The following is a 17,075-nucleotide window of genomic DNA, read 5'->3' as shown; positions in this document are numbered from 1 at the left end:
TGTGTGTTGAAAGGCGGAGATGAGCTCCTGGATCCAGTCCATCCTTAGCTCCATTCCAAAAGGATCAGGAGACTCGCCTGGAGCTCCACGGCCCCTCAGCCGTGCCATGACGATGCCGCCCATCTCGCCCAGCTCGGGTGAAGCTGGAGGCGTTACCATGCGCAACAAGGATGGGAAAGAGAAGGATCGCGAGAAGAGGTTCAGCTTCTTCGGCAAGAAGAAATAAAACATTTGTAAAATCATGGATGGGAACTAAATTTGTCAAAATTTCAAAAAACTGAGGCAGATATAAAGGAAAGTACAAACAGGTCATACAAACACACTGCTCTCTGTGCAAGCCCCGAGGAATCTGTTAACAGCTGCGTCATGTAGCTGAGAAAAGTTTTTTTTTTTTCTCTTTTATTCTCTCCCTCTTTGCTGGTTTTATGTGTCACTTATTTTATTACTCATCCAGTCCACATCTCACTTTAACTGCACCCAACAATCAGAGCCCTCACCCTGTTTTGACCAACAGAGGTCATTAGTGTGAGTCAGAACCGGGGGTGGATGTCATTAGCAGAGAGACAGTTCCAGTCTAGCGAACCGGATCCTCCTCTGTAGGAATATTTGCTCTTCAGTGAGTCTTGATTAGCTAACCCTGTTGTGATACTGTTTCTCTAAAAAACAAAAAAACAAAAAAAAAGATGATGGTTTTCCACTCTGCTGCATTTTGATTCATTTGCCCAGTTTTAACTGCTCTCTATTAGAAAGGATCACATTACATCTCTTCTTCTGTTCTTGGTATTGATGTTATTAATCTCAATATTATTGATATCATTATTACTATTTATCTTTTTCAGTTGCTGGCTTGACAAAGACTAATTTGATGGTAGATAATCTTGATTTATGTTGTTGAGAGAAGCAAATTTGGTTTTGTGGAGAATGTCAGCTTGCCCTTGTATGTACTATATCTTTTTGTTTTCTTTGTTTTCTTTTTTCCTTTTTTTTTATTTTTAGGAATGACAGTTTATGAGGTGTTCTGACAGGAAAATAAAGCTCATTGAATTTTAGCAGTGTGCAGTAAGTGATCACAATTTTCCTTGGAAAAATAATATATATATTTAATAAGTGGTTTTACTATTTTTTTTATCTCTAATTTTGCCTGTATTTGATTCTTTCTTTTTGAGTGATCTTTTCTGCTTGATGTTCAACTTTCTTTCTTTTTTCTGTACAAAGCAGAGAAGATTAGTTTTCTAGCGTGTGCATGTGTGTGTGTGTGTGTGTGTGTGTGTGTGCGTGGGTGCGTTTGTGTGAGTTGTGGTGCTGTGGACTTTGCATGTTTATGTTTTTTCGGATCAAGCGTGGCCAGATGGATGCTGCTTTTCGGTACTCAGAATCGGTAAACCGGGAAGAAACAGAAATTAATATCACTGGAATGATTTCCCAGAGCTGTGCTTTTCTTTTGGTTTGAAAATATCTTCAGCTGACATCACTAACGATGATCTTCGAGACAATTTGTTATTTGTTTTAGTCATCTGATATCTATTTCCGTTCTCCACCTACTGATGTGAAGGCACGGGGGCAGTGTGTATAGATAAAAAACTGAAGCACAGGGACCTGAGCAGGACAAAAGGAGGGTTGACAGATGGCTTTACCGGTGAAGTGAGGTGCGTGAAGGTGACACTGGATAGGCACTGAGGAATGCGCTGTGTGCTTTACAACAAAGAGATATGAGCCTGAGCCTTACTTGAACCCACTACAAATACACTAAACCCACTTTTTTTTTTTTTTTTTTTACTCACCAAACGATTGAGTTGTCAAGTTTTATAAAAAGATACGAAAGTTTGTTTAAAAAGTGACCTGTGGCAATGACCTCATGTATGTCAGTGGATTGATTTGGCACCAACCCCAGAAATAGAAGAATGCCCTCAACTCTCTTTGATCAGCCGTGCACTCTTGAATATGTGGCATGATTTCAACTAGATTTATACTTCCAAGTGTCCAATCTATGCCATCTACATGTGTTAATATACACATACATTGGACTTGATAATTGGAGAGCAAGTAATAATCAGTTGGCGGTGAAAATAAATCAAATGGCGACCTACTATGGATTATGTAAACAAATGATAGGTGTTAGGTTTGCTAGTCTCCTCACATATTGTACATTTCAAATGAAGATGGCATTTATAGTATATTGTGAATGTAGACACTACAACCTGACATTCTGCCTTCATATTAATTGGTTGGTGTAGTCAGTTACTTACCAAGCATGAATTAACTGCTTATAACAGCAAAGATTCAGCAACGGTTTAACAAACAAACATCTGACGGAGTCCCATAAAAGCAAACGAGCTGCAAGTAACTATTTGTGTTGCACTGATATTGAAAGTAGCTTATTAAAGCTGATTAGTGCTTGGATGGGTATACAGTTCCATAAAAGAGTGGTCAGTTCATAGGAATGCCGCAACAAGTCTGGGTTCAGTTAACAGCACGCGGTCCAGATTTATCAAACCTGCCTCGTCTCTTTAACTGTAAGAGTTTGCATTCCTGAGTGTATGGTGGAGCTCCCAGTTAGTTTCAGTCTGAACTACAATGTGGGATCCAGGTGAAAAAAGGTCATTGCATACATAAGCGAGCCAGTGGAGTTTGCAGACATTGTGCACAGTTTTGAATAAAGGAGTCCTTCCCCTTCCAGCGATAACCGCTCTGAACAGTTTCCATCAGATATTAGGCGATCCAAGTTCAAAGGTCACACAGTGTATTTTCTTATCAGCTCATTTGAATGTGAATGATTCAAACCAGTTTGGCCAAATTGGTCATGTGAAGCAAAAATATTTCTCATACTTGACATACTGTACACAAGCTCTCTCTCTCTCTCTTTCACACACTCACGTATTGAAACTGCCCTGTATATTTAATGCAGAGTGACCCTGGCAAACCAGTCTTGTGGAAACGTCCTTAGCTGGCTGTGATTTGATGTTGCAAATGGCATCCTTTTAAAATAACATTGTGCTACTGGTGAGCTTTGACCAGAACATGAGAAGTATGTGTTATTGATGTCAAAGAGTTACGTTTTGATTCTAAGAGTATTTGTAACGATGGAGTACTTAATGAAGCAGAAAACCAACTTGTTAAGTATTACACATGATTGAAAACAGACTGGTGACAATTTGAGCTTCCTTTTTTAGAAGAAGGCAGGATCTTTGCTGTCTAGTGGGAGCTTGCATTTTTTCATCCAGTGGTCTGTCTCGCAGCCTGTCCACCTACCTTCATTTCTTTTGACGAATGTCTGTTCCTTCCTCTGTAATTCAGAGCTGTTAATACCACTACTATTATTAATTGCTATTATTATCATTATTGCTACTGTTGTTCCTATTACTACTACTGTTACTAATGCAACTTATTGCAAAAAGTATAACTGCTGTCCATTTTCAGGTACGTGTCTGTGATATCAGACCTTTCCACACGATGTCAGTGTGCTGTGGAGCATTTTCATTACAAATTGAAGATAATGTTTGTTGACTTGTGTATCTACATCTAATATTAGGAATAATAAAACATGGTTTAATCAAGAACGTGATGCTGTTGAATCTTTTATGTTAAGAAAAAAAAGATATTCTTTTCTGTTAGCGCCTGTGAGTTGAATGTTTGATTGTTTTGTCACAACACACTCTGACTAAACTCACTTATGCCTTTTTTTTTGTCTTTATTGAACATGTAGGATTATCATTCACAGTTCTGCATGCATGACGTCTTTATTTAGCAACTCACAGATCTTGCTTTAGCAGCAAAAACCTCCACCAGACATGTCGTGCAGCTGCTTTTCCTCATTGTATCAATTGACCATCTCCAACGCTTCTGGCTATAGACTGCTTCATAACAAGCTTTGGGGGATTGCAGTGTCTTATTCAGTGTTATTTCTTTCAGTAGACACATGAACATCAAGTTGTCTGCAGCTGTTTTGCTGTTACCTTTGAGTTAGAGACTTGAATTTCATTCTTTTATAGGAAATGAGTTTTAATGTGAATAGATGAACACAGAGGCCATCAGAAATATTTTGTATCCTTTTTTCCAACTTTCTGCAAATATAATGCTTCACTGAAGATGCACGGAGTCCTGTGAAAACCTTCTTTTTCAATGACTGCAGGTTGTTTAGACAGATTGTGCTTGTAGGCTGAGTTTAAGGAATAAAAATTGTATATTCATACAGTACTTCATCTGCTACACTTTAAGTATGTTATTCACATTAGAATCATGCGTTAAACTGACTGTGGGACTGTGGGAGGAAGCCAGAGTACCCAGAGGAACTCCACGTAGGCACAGAAAGATCATGCAAATTCCCCGACCAGGGTTTAAATAAGGAACCTTGTTGCTGTGTGGTGATGGTGCTAACCACTCAGCCACCCTAGGTGTGGCTTTGTTTCCTGTAGACAAAATTATTTGATATAGTTCTGGTACTGAGCCATGAGCATGTTAAAGTGATTTCACCAGTATAATTATGGCAAAAGCACAATTGCTATCTGGTCTTTTGTGACCTTTTGCTTCTATGAAATATGAAAACTGACCGTCACTTTTATCACACAGCCTCCCCCCACATAACTGCTTTGAATAAATGTTAATGTTGGAGTGAAAGCAGACTGTACTCTGCTCTTCCAGCAGATCTTAAACCTCGCTGCTACACATGTCACGCCATTCACCTCCAAGGCTAATTCTTATTTCTCAGAGTTTTTGGTCCATGTTGACATATCATCACACAGCTGCTGCAGATTTGTCAGCTGAACATACATGTTGTAAATCTCCTATTCCTCCACATCCCAAAGGCTCTCTTGGATTTACATCTGGTGGGTGTGGAAGCCTTGTGAGTACAGTTTGAGATGACTTGAGCTTCATGACGTGGTGTTTTATCCTGCTGCAAGCAGCCGATAGAAGACTAGTACACATAAAGGGATGGACATGGTCAGCAACAATACTCAAATAGGTTGTGGTGTTTAGATGATGCTCAGTTTGCAGTTGACACAATCATGTTTCATGTTGTTTAGGCCAAGTTCTGACCCTATCATCTAAATGAAAACAGAAATCAAGACTCATACGACATTGACAAGTTTGTGCAAATTGTTAACCTCAGTTTCCTGTTCTTAGAAAAAAAACCTGTGTGATTTTCTGCTGCTGCAGCCAATCTGCTTCAAGATTTGACACTCGGAGATGCTCTTCTGCATAGCTAGTTTGCAGTGAGTGGTTAATTGAGTTGCTGTTGCTATCCTGTCAGTCTGGCTAGTCACCTCTGACCACTCACCAGGATCTACAAGGCATTTTTGCCTAGAGAACTGCCACTCATTGAATATTTTCTCCTTTTTGGACCACTCCCAGTAAACCTAGTTGCCTGCCACATTCAGCATCACCTAAATCACTTTTCTTGCCCATTCTGATGTTCAGATTGAACTTCTGCTGGCTGTCTTGACCATTTCTAAATGCCTTAATGCATTGAGTTGCTGCCATGTGACTAGCTGTTTAGATATTTGAATGAAGGTGTACCTAATAAAGTGCCTGATGAGTGTATAAAGAACACTGAACTACATTTTGTGCACTGGAAGCTTTGTAAGTAATTTAAAACATTACTAACATGATTTGCAGCTTGGAATAATAAAACCCCTTGCAATGGCACGGGGCCAGCAGTAGGGGGCAATGTGTTTCACCTTACTCCACCATCTGCCTACAAGTCCTGACAGAGGGCACACATTACCCGGCAGCCACTTTCCCAGTGTATCGAAGCAAGATGGCAGCTGTTGTTGAGAATGTTGTCAAACTGTAAGTGTTGGACTTTTCTACTTACCTTACATGTGTGCAGGTGACACACACAGCCATCACATTGTAACGCCTGTACTATCGTACACCCGCTGTCGTTAGTTAGCTTAGCAGCATTCCAGCTGACTTAGTAAGGTTAGCCAGAGGCGTCGGAGCGTCGTGTCTGTTCACATCCTGGAATGGAAGTGTAAGTTAGCAGACACGCAGCTGACGTTTCTGAAACATGGATCACGAGTCAATGTAGACGAACTTGTGTTCATTTAATCCTTCGTGTATTTTTAGCGGTGTGGCGGCCACTTGTGTTTTTGTGACCAAACGGACGCTGTGGTGCTAACGTCAGTTGAGTATGGCAGCTAGGTGTCACGCTAACAAGCTAAAGAGAGTGTAATTGTGCCTAACGTCGTTAGCGAAGGCTGGAGCGGCTGGAGCGACTGGAGCGACTAGTTTAAAATGAATGAAAATCCCTCGCTGAAGATTTGAACTCGAGAGCCCGGAGCCATAGCCGGTGTTTCCGATTCACATAAAAGAACTGCTTATAAAGTTTAACGTTTCAAAGACCAGAACACTGTATTGTGCTCTAACGTGCTTCCATTTCCGTCGTCTTACATCGTGTAGCCGTACAGCCCGATTCGGGGTTAATGTCACACGCCAGCGTACACACGCGTACGTCGTACCTCTACCTGCGATAACTGTGGCAGCACAAACATATAAAACTTACCCGACACACATCAAAATATTTTAATTTGCTTCCAAACTTAATTTCCTTGTGAAATAATACTGACAAAGAATGAAAGATGATGTAATCTTGAAACCAAGTCTGTGCTGTCAAAAACATATAAATGAACTGTTGTTTACATGCTAGATGTGCTGGTTTGAATGAGCTGGTATCCTTTATGTATGCACTATGCTATAGTTACATTGACAGAAATATATTCACCTGATTTCTTTTTTTTTTTATTTCTGTCCCCTCATCCAACCCAAAGAGCCTCCTCCATCAGAAGTTTATTCCTGGTGAAGGGAGATTTAGTTCCCTTTCCATTGGCTTTCTCTTCATAATATATGAAGCTCTTTACCGTATCGTGTGAAGAGCCTTTGAGATAACACTGGTGAAATGGGGCTATATGAATATATATTTTTTTGCAACTCAGTCACTGTTTAATTTTTTCCCTTTGCAAGAATAATGCACATCAATCAGCATCACTCTACACATAATAAAACCAGAGCCACTCTGCCGCTCTGAGTATTGCTTCATTTCTGTGGTGTGTCTTTCATAAATCCATTTTCTTCTGCTTATTCTTATCATGGTCACAATTAGGGCTGGACCCTATCCCAGCTACCATAGGGGGAGATGCAGGGCCAACACAGAAAGACAGAAAACCGCACTCACATTCGTACCCATGTAAAATTTTGACTCTCCAATTAACCCAAACCCCCTCGGTACGTGTCTCTGGGCTGTGGGATGAAGCGTTTTTACATAAATAATCAGACAACATATACGCCACTACAAGAATATGTCAGTACTAGCCAACCCATGTGTGTATCTGGTGTGCTCTCACGCATTTGTGACGGCTTCTTTCTAGTTAATTCACCCTGCCTGAAATGATTTCTCTGGAAAGAAAAGCAAGTGTTCATTTTTGGCTGGACCCCACAGAGCACAGACAGCTTTTTGCAATGTTATTATGGCCTTACAGCAAGTTAAATAATGAAGTCTTTAACTGGAGATTGAAATCTATGAAAAGCTTCTTTAAGGTTTAACACAATTACATGGTTTATTATCTCATCAGGACTGAACTGCTGCCCTCTGGGGGTTCCTGACAGCCTCGAGAGGTGCAGTTGTTGCATCACGAGGTTCTTTGTGCCACCCCCCCCCCCCCCTTTTTTTTTCTTTGACACTTGATAGCTTGAGGGAATTGTAAGATGTCTTCCTGTCTCAGTTTGAGTAGCTTCAGCCCTCAGCTTCTTTAAAAGGGATTAAGCAAGCAGCACTCTAACAGTATATTTATGCTATAAATACTGAACACTTGGCTTTGCCTGTGCTTCTACCAAAGCTCGTTGTTGTTGTTGTTGATGCACCAACAAAAGAGCACCTGCTGTTGCACTAAACATTTAGTCTGAAGCACAAAGACACTGCTTAGTAGGAGGCAGCAGAGCAAAAAAACACAAGCAGTTTTAAAATAAACTGAGACCGCACTTGTTTTGGAGCGGCAACAGCTGCTGATTTCTGTCTTGGAACCATAATAGACCTAATGACCAGCATCTGCCTCTGGTTTTGTTTCATCAGGCTGGGAGAGCAGTACTACAGAGATGCCATGGAGCAGTGTCACAACTACAATGCCAGGCTGTGCGCCGAGAGGAGCGTTCGGATGCCGTTCCTCGACTCGCAGACCGGCGTGGCTCAGAGCAACTGTTATATCTGGATGGAGAAAAGACACAGGGGACCAGGTGAGACACCATACGTGAGCGTCGAACTGCTCACCTGCGCTAAAGGCGTTTAAAGTTGTAAGAGCTGGACAAAATGAGCAGCAGAGAAGTGATCCAGAGGAAGCTGCACAGATGCTGTGAAGCATTCGTTATTAAGATGAGTGATTAAGTGATTAAGATGAATCATCATTTCCGCTGTTTATCAGAATTTCTCGAAGGAGCTACAAATAACCTCAATGCCTTCAAAACAAAGGACTAAATACACCATGCATGCATGTTTAAAATCACAAACAGAGCTTGTGTACTTAATGCAACTCCCTGGCAGCCAGGTGGTGCCTGCTCGTGTTTAAATGCGAAAATAACCGATTCTGAAAAGGACAGTCTAAGAAAATTCAAACGGAGCCTGTGGATTTTTTTTTCCCCTGCCAGTGTGTCAGAACTGTTTGATAACTGTGAACGCCTTCCTGTTCTGCCTTCCCTCAGGCATGGCTCCAGGACAGCTGTACACTTACCCAGCCAGGAGGTGGAGAAAGAAACGAAGATCTCATCCTTCAGAAGACCCCCGGCTTATCTTCCCTCCGGTTAAATCAGGTAGCACAGTAGCTCTGAGCAGCTTAGCTTATTCTCCTATTTTAGTGTGTCAGCATTTAAGGTGGATATCAAAGACTTTGCGGGGATGAACATGTGGTGCTATCTTGTAACAGATATCCATCAATAATTAAATCCAACTTGAATTGTACCTGTGCTTACAGTTGTATGTATCAGTGTTGGTGTTGTTCCTGCTGACTAAGCAGGAGAAAACATGATATGTCGACTAGTTTAAAAGTCAGAAAAGACTCAAAATTGATGCTAATCACGGGGCAAACAAGTATTTGAATGTCGTTGACATGTGTGGCTCTTTGTGCCACGCATAACATAGCTTACACCTTATATCTGATTGGTTTGCTGAGTGCGGCTGACATTAGCAGTGCTAGCACCAGCAGTTTTCTGTCCTTGTGGTTTAACATCCTCATGCTTGTGCAGAATGTGGTCACACGCTGTTCAGAGGGCTGGTTTTGAGGCAGTTTACTCTGACATTGCGTACACACAACGGCTCCTTTTCTAGATCAGTGCAGAAACTTGTTTCATGCTGATAGCTCACCGTATCATCTTGTTTGCCACTACACAGAGCTGCAAAATAGGCTGGTTTTACCTCACTAGAATATCCCTAATTATTTTAACCAACTAAAATGTCTGGCACCAACATTTTCAGGTATATTATATTGTGTTTTGCCTTTCCTGATTTCATAGAGCTAGATTTAGGACTGAAGAAGGATGCTCTGTTGTCATCGGATGGCAGCAGCCTGGAGGCCCTGCTGAAGGGGGACTCCTTGGACAAAAGGACATCCGCAGACCTCCGAGGATCGGAGGAGGATTCCAACATGAGTGATTACACCGGAGGCCTGAACCCTGCCGCCCGGATCAGAAAGGTTCTTGTTTTGAGATTTGAAGTAAAGCTGCTATAGATGGAAAAGTGAAATATAATACACCCCATTGTCATGCCTTCCTCATCCCTGTCAACACAGAGAATCATCGAGCCTGACGACTTCCTGGACGACCTTGACGATGAAGACTATGAAGAAGACACGCCTAAAAGAAGAGGCAAAGGGAAAGGGAAGGTAAATAACGGCTGTCGATCGATGCGGTTTCTCGATCCCAAGCATGCGTTTAAGGGCCCGTCTGAGTCTAATAATGTGCGCAGGGCCGAGGAGTGGGCAGCAGCAGGAAGAAGCTGGACACGGCAGCACTGGAGGACCGAGACAAGCCGTACGCCTGTGACAGTGAGTCCTGTTGGCTGAGAGTAGAGCATGTGAATACAGCTCCGAGTAGAAGGTCACCGCAGGTGTTCATAGCTGTAATGTTTATATTAGCTCGAGTCCTCATTAACTATCACATTTTAATTCACCCTCTTCTTTTTCTTTTCATGTGTTCCATCTTTTCTCTGTTCTTCGTTAGACTTCTTATATCTGATATTTACAAAGCTAGTCGATCTGTATTTTTGCCACTATGATGTCATACTTTAATTTACAGGTATTTCCATGTGCAGGGAGAGAAAAAAAGTCTTCCTCTTCTTTGGTGTTGTCAAACTGCTTGATGTGTTTTGTTTTTTCCTCTTTTGTGAAGCCTTTTCACTTTGAGCTGCAGTGCTCAGTAGGTCATTGCCGACTGACTTGACTGATCCTCTGTCGGTCTGAGTCTCTGTCTGTGCTTTCTCTTCTCCTTCTCTTCTCTTCTCTCTTTCAGACACTCTCAAACAAAAGCATATTTCAAAACCTTCTGAAAGAGGTATACTTCTCTTCATTCCTTTTCACTCCAGTCTGCCGTGTCTTTTGTCTTTGCTGCCTGTTTTTATTTTCTGTCTGTTACCAAGTAGATTTGCTCTTTGTGTAGTTCAGTTCATAAATTAAATGTTCTGTTACACACATCGTCCTGAATTGTAATTAACTACATTTGGAGAGCGTAAATGCCCTGTTATTATATGCTTTACCTAAAGTGTAGTTTGTAATCATGTAATCAGCCACATATACGAGTCATCTCAGCTTACAGAAGATTAGCAGTGGCCTTTAAAAGTTACTTTTTCCACCCAATCTGGCCTTGAACCTCCTACAGATTTTGATAAGCTGGAAGCTAGATCCTGCTGCTGATGTTTTCTTCCCCTTTTGTGAGTGCGTGTGCTGTTTTTTCCCCCCTGTGTTATGTTAATTTTGACTGCATTTCTCCTCTTCACCACCTCTGCATCCTGTAAAATCTCATTCCATGTTCCATGTGTTCGCTTGATTTTTGAGTCACTTTAATGTCTGCTTGACTTTATGGGGAGTATTTTGTTTTCTCCCTCCCCCACCAACCCCACCCACACAAAAAATAGTTTCTGTTTGGTTGTTAGCCTCTTGGTTAGATGCTTCCCGAAAGTCGAAGACCTAGGATTGCTGGACTTTTGAGGAAATGAAAATTAGAGAAAGTGTGGAAGTGAAAGAAGAAGTACTGTGTTTGACTGCTATGACAAACATCACACCCTCCCTGTGACAACGGCTTCACACAGTGGCATCTTTGTTCTCCTTTAAGTCAGTAAATCCTCCTTGCACAATCCCACTGGCTTTCTCAACTGTTAAAAGAATACCAGTTCAAATCAGAAACATGATGTTTTGCAAAATGGTGACATGCGTTTCTTAGTTTTGTTTCAGTGCAGTGAGGTCTCGAGTCAAAACACTGTCAATGCTTCTAAGACCCTTAAACTGAAGAAGCTAAAGCCAAGATCAGAGCAGTTCCAGCATATTAGCTGCAGCAGGAGTGGTCGAGATGCTGTCTTATTATTGTGTTTACTGTAGATTTCGAGCAAAGAGGAAGCTTGTCTCAAGTAAACAAATAAATACATAAATAAAGCATGTTGTTCATCTTTCCTATTATTTCACCGCCAGTTTATCATGTCATTGTGCCAATTTTGATACTCAACAGAAAGCAGGAGACATCAGGAACCTGGTGGGTTCTTAACTGATTTCTCTTCTCCCTCCCCGATCATCACTTTACCACATGAGAAGTTGTTGACATGTATTGAGAGAAACCACCATACGAGAGTCGTAGCTTTCTGTCTCGCTGTGTCACTAGTCTATGTTGTGTCTAATTTTTTCCTTTATTCACATAGTCAAAGGCATTGTGTCAGTTAAAAAAAATAGAAATACTAATAGTTGTATCAATAATTGCAAAGTAACTGTTTTTCAGTTACAGCAGTTAAATATGTGCATGATATGAGGCTACATTGTAAGTAGGACACTGCTGCAAGAGTCCTTTGATCATCTTAAGATACTTTTAAAGATGCTAATTATGATAATGTGAACAGTAGGAAGGGTTTCACCATCCTCATCAGCTTTAAGATGTCCCATGATAGCACTGTAAAGAATAGTCCTTTTCTCCATGAGTCACCTTCACCTTCCTCCACTGACGTGGTAGAAACACCTGATTTGACTGGTCTGTTCTTTGTTTTCATATCATACATGTCGTATTTTGTGGTTTTGGTGGCAGTCTGTGGGAAGCGCTACAAGAACCGTCCTGGCCTGAGCTACCACTACACCCACTCCCACCTGGCCGAGGAGGAGGGTGAGGAGAAAGACGACATGGAAATGAACGAGCCCGCCCTGTCGCTGCCCGAGGAGCCAAAAAGTAAGCGACAGCGGCGCAATGTCGATTCGGAGGAGTCGTCAGTTGATTATCTGAGGTCACAGCGTCGGTGTAACTGATCACTGATATTGGCCTGCATGTTTTCATCTTCCCACGCAGCTCCAAAGAAAGGTCCAGATGGGCTCGCGTTGCCTAATAATTACTGTGATTTCTGTCTGGGAGACTCCAAAACTAATCACAAGACCGGCCAATCAGAGGAGCTGGTGTCCTGCTCTGACTGTGGACGTTCAGGTAAATAAGAGTAGCGATATGAGAAAAGCCACGCAGCAAGTATTCTTGGAAAGATGTAACGTGTTTAAACCCTTTTCTCGACGCAGGCCACCCCTCCTGCCTGCAGTTCACTCCTGTAATGATGGCCGCCGTCAAGACGTACCGCTGGCAGTGCATAGAGTGCAAATGCTGCAACATGTGCGGCACATCGGAGAATGATGTGAGTCGTCTTTAGAGATTGTTTGCTTGTCTCTGGGTTAAAGTGAGATCTAGGTTGTTCGTGCAGAGAACTGGAGTGTTTTTGTTTTCCAGGATCAGCTTCTGTTCTGCGATGACTGTGATAGAGGCTATCACATGTACTGTCTCAACCCCCCCATGTCTGAACCTCCAGAGGGTAAGTCCACCCTTTTTTTTTTTTTTTTTATTTTTTTTACTACTTCCTAGAAAAGAATGAATCTGAAGCCCTTTTCACAGATGACCTGCAGCTGCATTTTCTAGACGTCACGCAAAGGTGGTGAATGTGAGATTACAAATGTCTGAGGCATTTATTCTGGACAGGAGCTCGTCTTTAACCTGTCAGCGGCGTTGTGCAAAATGACTCCGTGATGTCGGATTGTGTGAATAGAAGAGTGCATTTACCACACAGGGTATTTCCAGTAATGCGAACGTGGATTATTTCCTGCTGTGTGCTAAATGTAGACGGGACTGCTGTGGAAAATGTCACATCCTGATTCTCTCATTATCACACATGTCCAAAGTTCATGTGTGAATCTTACTGAAATGTAGAAGCCCAGTTCAATAATAGTTGACTGCTTCAGTTTCAGTTTCAGTTTCAGTGAAGTATACAGTTCATGTGATTTGAAAATCATTGCTTTCTATTTTTATTTACAATTTAGAATGTGTGTGTGTGTGTGTGTGTGTGTGTGTGTGTGTGTGTGTGTGTGTGTGTGTACAAGAACGAGCAGCACTCAGAGCATAAACCTCCGCCAAGGCAGCTCACTCTCTGGGCATTGTTTACTTTAGGGTAACATGACAGATGTTTACTTTGATTACACAAACATTATGTAGGAGTAGGTAATGGATAATTGGTATTGATTTTTAAATAACTGAACATGGCAAAAATCCAACAAAGTTGATTTTTTTTTTTTTTTAAGGTTGAGCAAAAGGACATAAAATATCTGCAATCGCAGTCACGCACATAGAGAGCCAAGTTTACACAACCTGGACAAAAGCCTTCGGACAAAGCTGTAATAAATCTGCTTTTATATCAAGTTTTTGTCTCAGCAGCTTCTGAAAAGCTAGCTGTTGTGTCTCTGTGAGCTTTTCTTCATTGTTATTAAACAAAGAAAACAGCAAGTCTTTTGTAATTAAGGTACTATTTAATTTAAAAACAATACATTTTATTATTTTATTCAGTGCCAAAACATTTTAGAGAATCAGCGGTGCATGCTCTCTCATTAATCATGTAGAACAGCGGTCCCCAACCCCCGGGCCGGTCCACAGGTCGTTTGGTACCGGGCTGCGAGAGTTGAGGCTCGGGTTTGATATTTATGATTTTCAGGGTTTTTAAGGTTTTTTTTTTTAAAAAATTTTTTTTATCATTTTTATCATTAAGTTTCCCTGGGTCTTTTCACGTGTTATCAATAAATCTTCTTCTTTTTTTTCTTTTTTTTGGTATCGGTACTGGTTTTATTTTGTTGCATTTATCTGCGACACCTTAAAGGTCAGTGCGTGAAAATATTGTCGGACATAAACCGGTCCGTGGCACAAAAAAGGTTGGGGACCACTGATCTAGGGGCCTCTACTGTTCTCCTGTTTAAATGCAGTTTAACATCAGATTTTACTGCCTCTCTCTGTTATTTGGGTACTCAGGAAGCTGGAGCTGTCATCTATGTCTGGACCTTTTGAAAGACAAGGCATCTATATACCAAAACCAGAACGCCCCATCGTCGTGATGGCCGCTCTGGCCCGCACTCATCACCCAGCCGTCCTGCAGCAGCGTCGTTTACCCTTCAAGATAAGATGACAGACTTCCCCGACAAGCTGACCTCAGAGAGAGGGTGTGTTCTGGACATGGATAAAGGGAAGGATTGGGAGGTATACCTTCACCAGACTGGCTTCAGTTACCATCAGATACGACTGTTACACAGTTCCAACCTCAGATTCAGTCCCACAGATTTTTATTTTCACCACCTTGCCACATAAGCAATTTCAGCACCAATCATGTTCGCAGATAGAAGCATAAATAGCCAAATAATCCCTTCATGTTCAGCTTTTTTTTTTTTTTTTTTAATTTTGTTGTTTTGTTTTTTTTACACATGCAAAGTTGCTAAAACCTTGTCAGTGTACTGATTTTATGATTAGAGCATAAATAGAGCTCATTGATATCAAATAGCATGCCAATGCTCACTCATAGTGTAAAAAAAAAGACATTTTATAATATTTATATATTTCTATAGTATAAATATATATATATATATATATATTAGTGTTGCGTGTGCACAAATTGGAGCCAGAATGGTTATGATATGTTTTAGAGCCCATTTCATCCAGCACCAGGTGTTGTTTTATTGAACTGTATTTGGCTGGTCATTCGATAGAGTCAAAGGGATTTGCTGAGACTGTAAATAATTTTTCCATGTCATCCGCTGCCTGCGGCCACATAAAGGTACGCAGAGAAACTGCTCGTCGAAGGTGGCTCCAAAGGCTGAAGGACTTTAGTTAGTTAGACTGAAGTCCAATGATGGACTCGTGTTTGTGCTGCACTCAGAGCTGCTGAAAGACCTACTAATGTGCTAGTTTCATTTGGCATTGGGGCCTTTTTTGACACAACTTGTCGGCTCTTCTCCAAAGCAAACTTGATATTGAATCTCTCACCGGGCCACACATCTGGCCTGTGTTAGACAGATGTGATAAAGTCGAGTCGAATACAAATCCCGCTAGCATTATCAGCCCCATTAAAGGGATAATCGCTGTGTTCTAGCAGTTTGCTGATGATGCACCATATCCATCGTTCTGTTGTTGTGACACCACTAGATTTCTTCTTTTTTTTTTCCTTTTTCTTCTTTAACCTAAGGACAATGTGACCTCGATTATGGTCACTTGCTGACAATGTAAAAGCAATAGAAGAGCCCTTTTAAGGAGGCAGGGATGACAGGGACTCATGGCTGAGTCTGTTTAGGCTCTGTTGCGAGATAATGTGCGATACTGTAAATGTTCTTTATCAGAAAATGCTATTACAGATAGTGGACTGTGGCAAGAATTATGGATGGCTCCATACTGTAGAAAAGAGATTATAATATGTATATGTATAATGTGGGGAGATGGCTCTTTCTGTCACTGCTTTCATAGTTTGATTATGCAATGGTTTCCTTCTGTGTCAAGGTGAGAGGAAGTCTGGCTGAACTGCTAAAAGCAGTAACTTTACCTCACACAGAAACAGTATTTAAAGGGTTTAAACATGCTGTAGATAGATGGCACAAAGACTGAGGGATAAATAGTCATGACAGCTGCAGCATCTGCTTCAATAACTGCATAATCTTACAGTTAAACAAGTGCATGTTCAGTAATTGTCAGCACTCGTCTTCTCCGTAGTTGTCTCAGTTAGGCCGGCAAAGGTGTTGGGAAGTGGTGTAATATAAATTAACCATGCTGTCATGTTTCAATAGCCAACTAACAATTACTAAAGCATTACACAAGTATAACTTGGTTTATTTTCTCATCATGTTTTAAACTTACTGTTTTATCTAGAGAGATGGTGGCTACTAGGATATTTTGCTGGTCGTTTTTTTTTTTTTGTTGTTGTTTTTTTGTTTTCTTTTTGTGTTTGTTTTTGTATTCATCAGTGATGTTTGCATATCTGATGCGTGGGACATTTCGGGACTCAAGCGGAAGTTGCTTTCTAGTTAATCCTGTGATCCAGGTCTGAACTGAGCTGCTCTCCTCCAAAGCTGCACAACAAGAAGCAAAGTCCATAATGTGATTAAGAGGATAATGGCGTTCAGCGGTTAAGCAGCCAACATCCAAACTAAACTGACATAAACAAGAAGCACGTGCTCGGCTTTTGTTGTCACAGTCGGCTCTTGTGTCATTTTAGTATCAGACTCGGGTTTTCTTGCTTCCAGCTTTGGGTGAGACGCGTTCAACTATAGTAATAACATATTTAACCCTTTCATGTATGCTGCCAGCGCTGGCTTTGTACCCATCTTTATTCCTGTGTTGCATGGTGTCCACATGTGTGGGCAGTGAGATTTTATTTTTTAAAAAAAGAGGAAAATATTTTAGCACAATTCCCATAATTTGTGCATGAAAGGGTTAAATCGAGGTCATAGGTTTACATAGTTGGGGAATTCTCATGGGGTGGATTTTGATTTGGATTGTGATGGAATGTTTTATTGTATGAAAATTTATCTTCAGGAAAATAAAAATACTAAGCACTATAGTCTGCT

The 17,075-nt window shown here is 41.1% G+C and overlaps 2 protein-coding genes across 10 annotated transcripts in view; both read left to right on the top strand.

Annotated features, from left to right (window-relative positions):
* Positions 1-3,557, top strand: part of sptbn2 (spectrin, beta, non-erythrocytic 2) — a 50,905-nt gene extending 47,348 nt beyond the window's left edge. For all 5 annotated transcript variants that reach the window (XM_026181034.1, XM_026181033.1, XM_026181036.1 and 2 more), the window contains one exon: positions 14-3,557. In XM_026181034.1, the coding sequence (XP_026036819.1) occupies positions 14-226 (213 nt within the window). In that variant the 3' untranslated portion in view covers positions 227-3,557. The remainder of the gene's footprint in view (positions 1-13) is intronic.
* Positions 3,558-5,694: 2,137 nt separating this feature from the next.
* dpf2 (double PHD fingers 2) lies at positions 5,695-17,068 on the top strand. Of its 5 annotated transcripts, none has more exons than XM_026181410.1 (13): positions 5,695-5,787; positions 8,066-8,226; positions 8,689-8,796; positions 9,496-9,674; positions 9,771-9,863; positions 9,947-10,025; positions 10,489-10,530; positions 11,698-11,721; positions 12,262-12,399; positions 12,517-12,648; positions 12,735-12,847; positions 12,946-13,021; positions 14,500-17,068. In XM_026181410.1, exons 1-13 carry the CDS (start codon positions 5,756-5,758, stop codon positions 14,580-14,582), a joined length of 1,260 nt encoding a protein of 419 aa, XP_026037195.1. In that variant the 5' UTR covers positions 5,695-5,755; the 3' UTR covers positions 14,583-17,068. The 5 variants fall into 5 exon arrangements, with proteins under 5 accessions (XP_026037195.1, XP_026037194.1, XP_026037197.1 ...); XM_026181409.1 differs by having other exon boundaries at positions 5,696-5,787; positions 12,940-13,021; XM_026181412.1 differs by lacking the exon at positions 10,489-10,530 and having other exon boundaries at positions 5,697-5,787; positions 12,940-13,021.
* Positions 17,069-17,075: the final 7 nt, after the last annotated feature.

The sequence above is a fragment of the Astatotilapia calliptera genome, chromosome 10 (genome assembly GCF_900246225.1).
Source record: "Astatotilapia calliptera chromosome 10, fAstCal1.2, whole genome shotgun sequence".
Lineage (NCBI taxonomy): Eukaryota > Metazoa > Chordata > Actinopteri > Cichliformes > Cichlidae > Astatotilapia > Astatotilapia calliptera.
This window is presented reverse-complemented; position numbering and strand designations above follow the sequence as displayed.

Coding starts and splice junctions, on each gene's coding strand:
- dpf2 (XM_026181409.1), top strand. CDS start 5,756: ATGGCAGCTGTTGTTGAGAATGTTGTCAAACT. Junction 9,864..9,946: donor GAGGCAAAGGGAAAGGGAAG/GTAAATAACGGC, acceptor TAATGTGCGCAG/GGCCGAGGAGTGGGCAGCAG. Junction 10,026..10,488: donor CAAGCCGTACGCCTGTGACA/GTGAGTCCTGTT, acceptor TCTCTCTTTCAG/ACACTCTCAAACAAAAGCAT.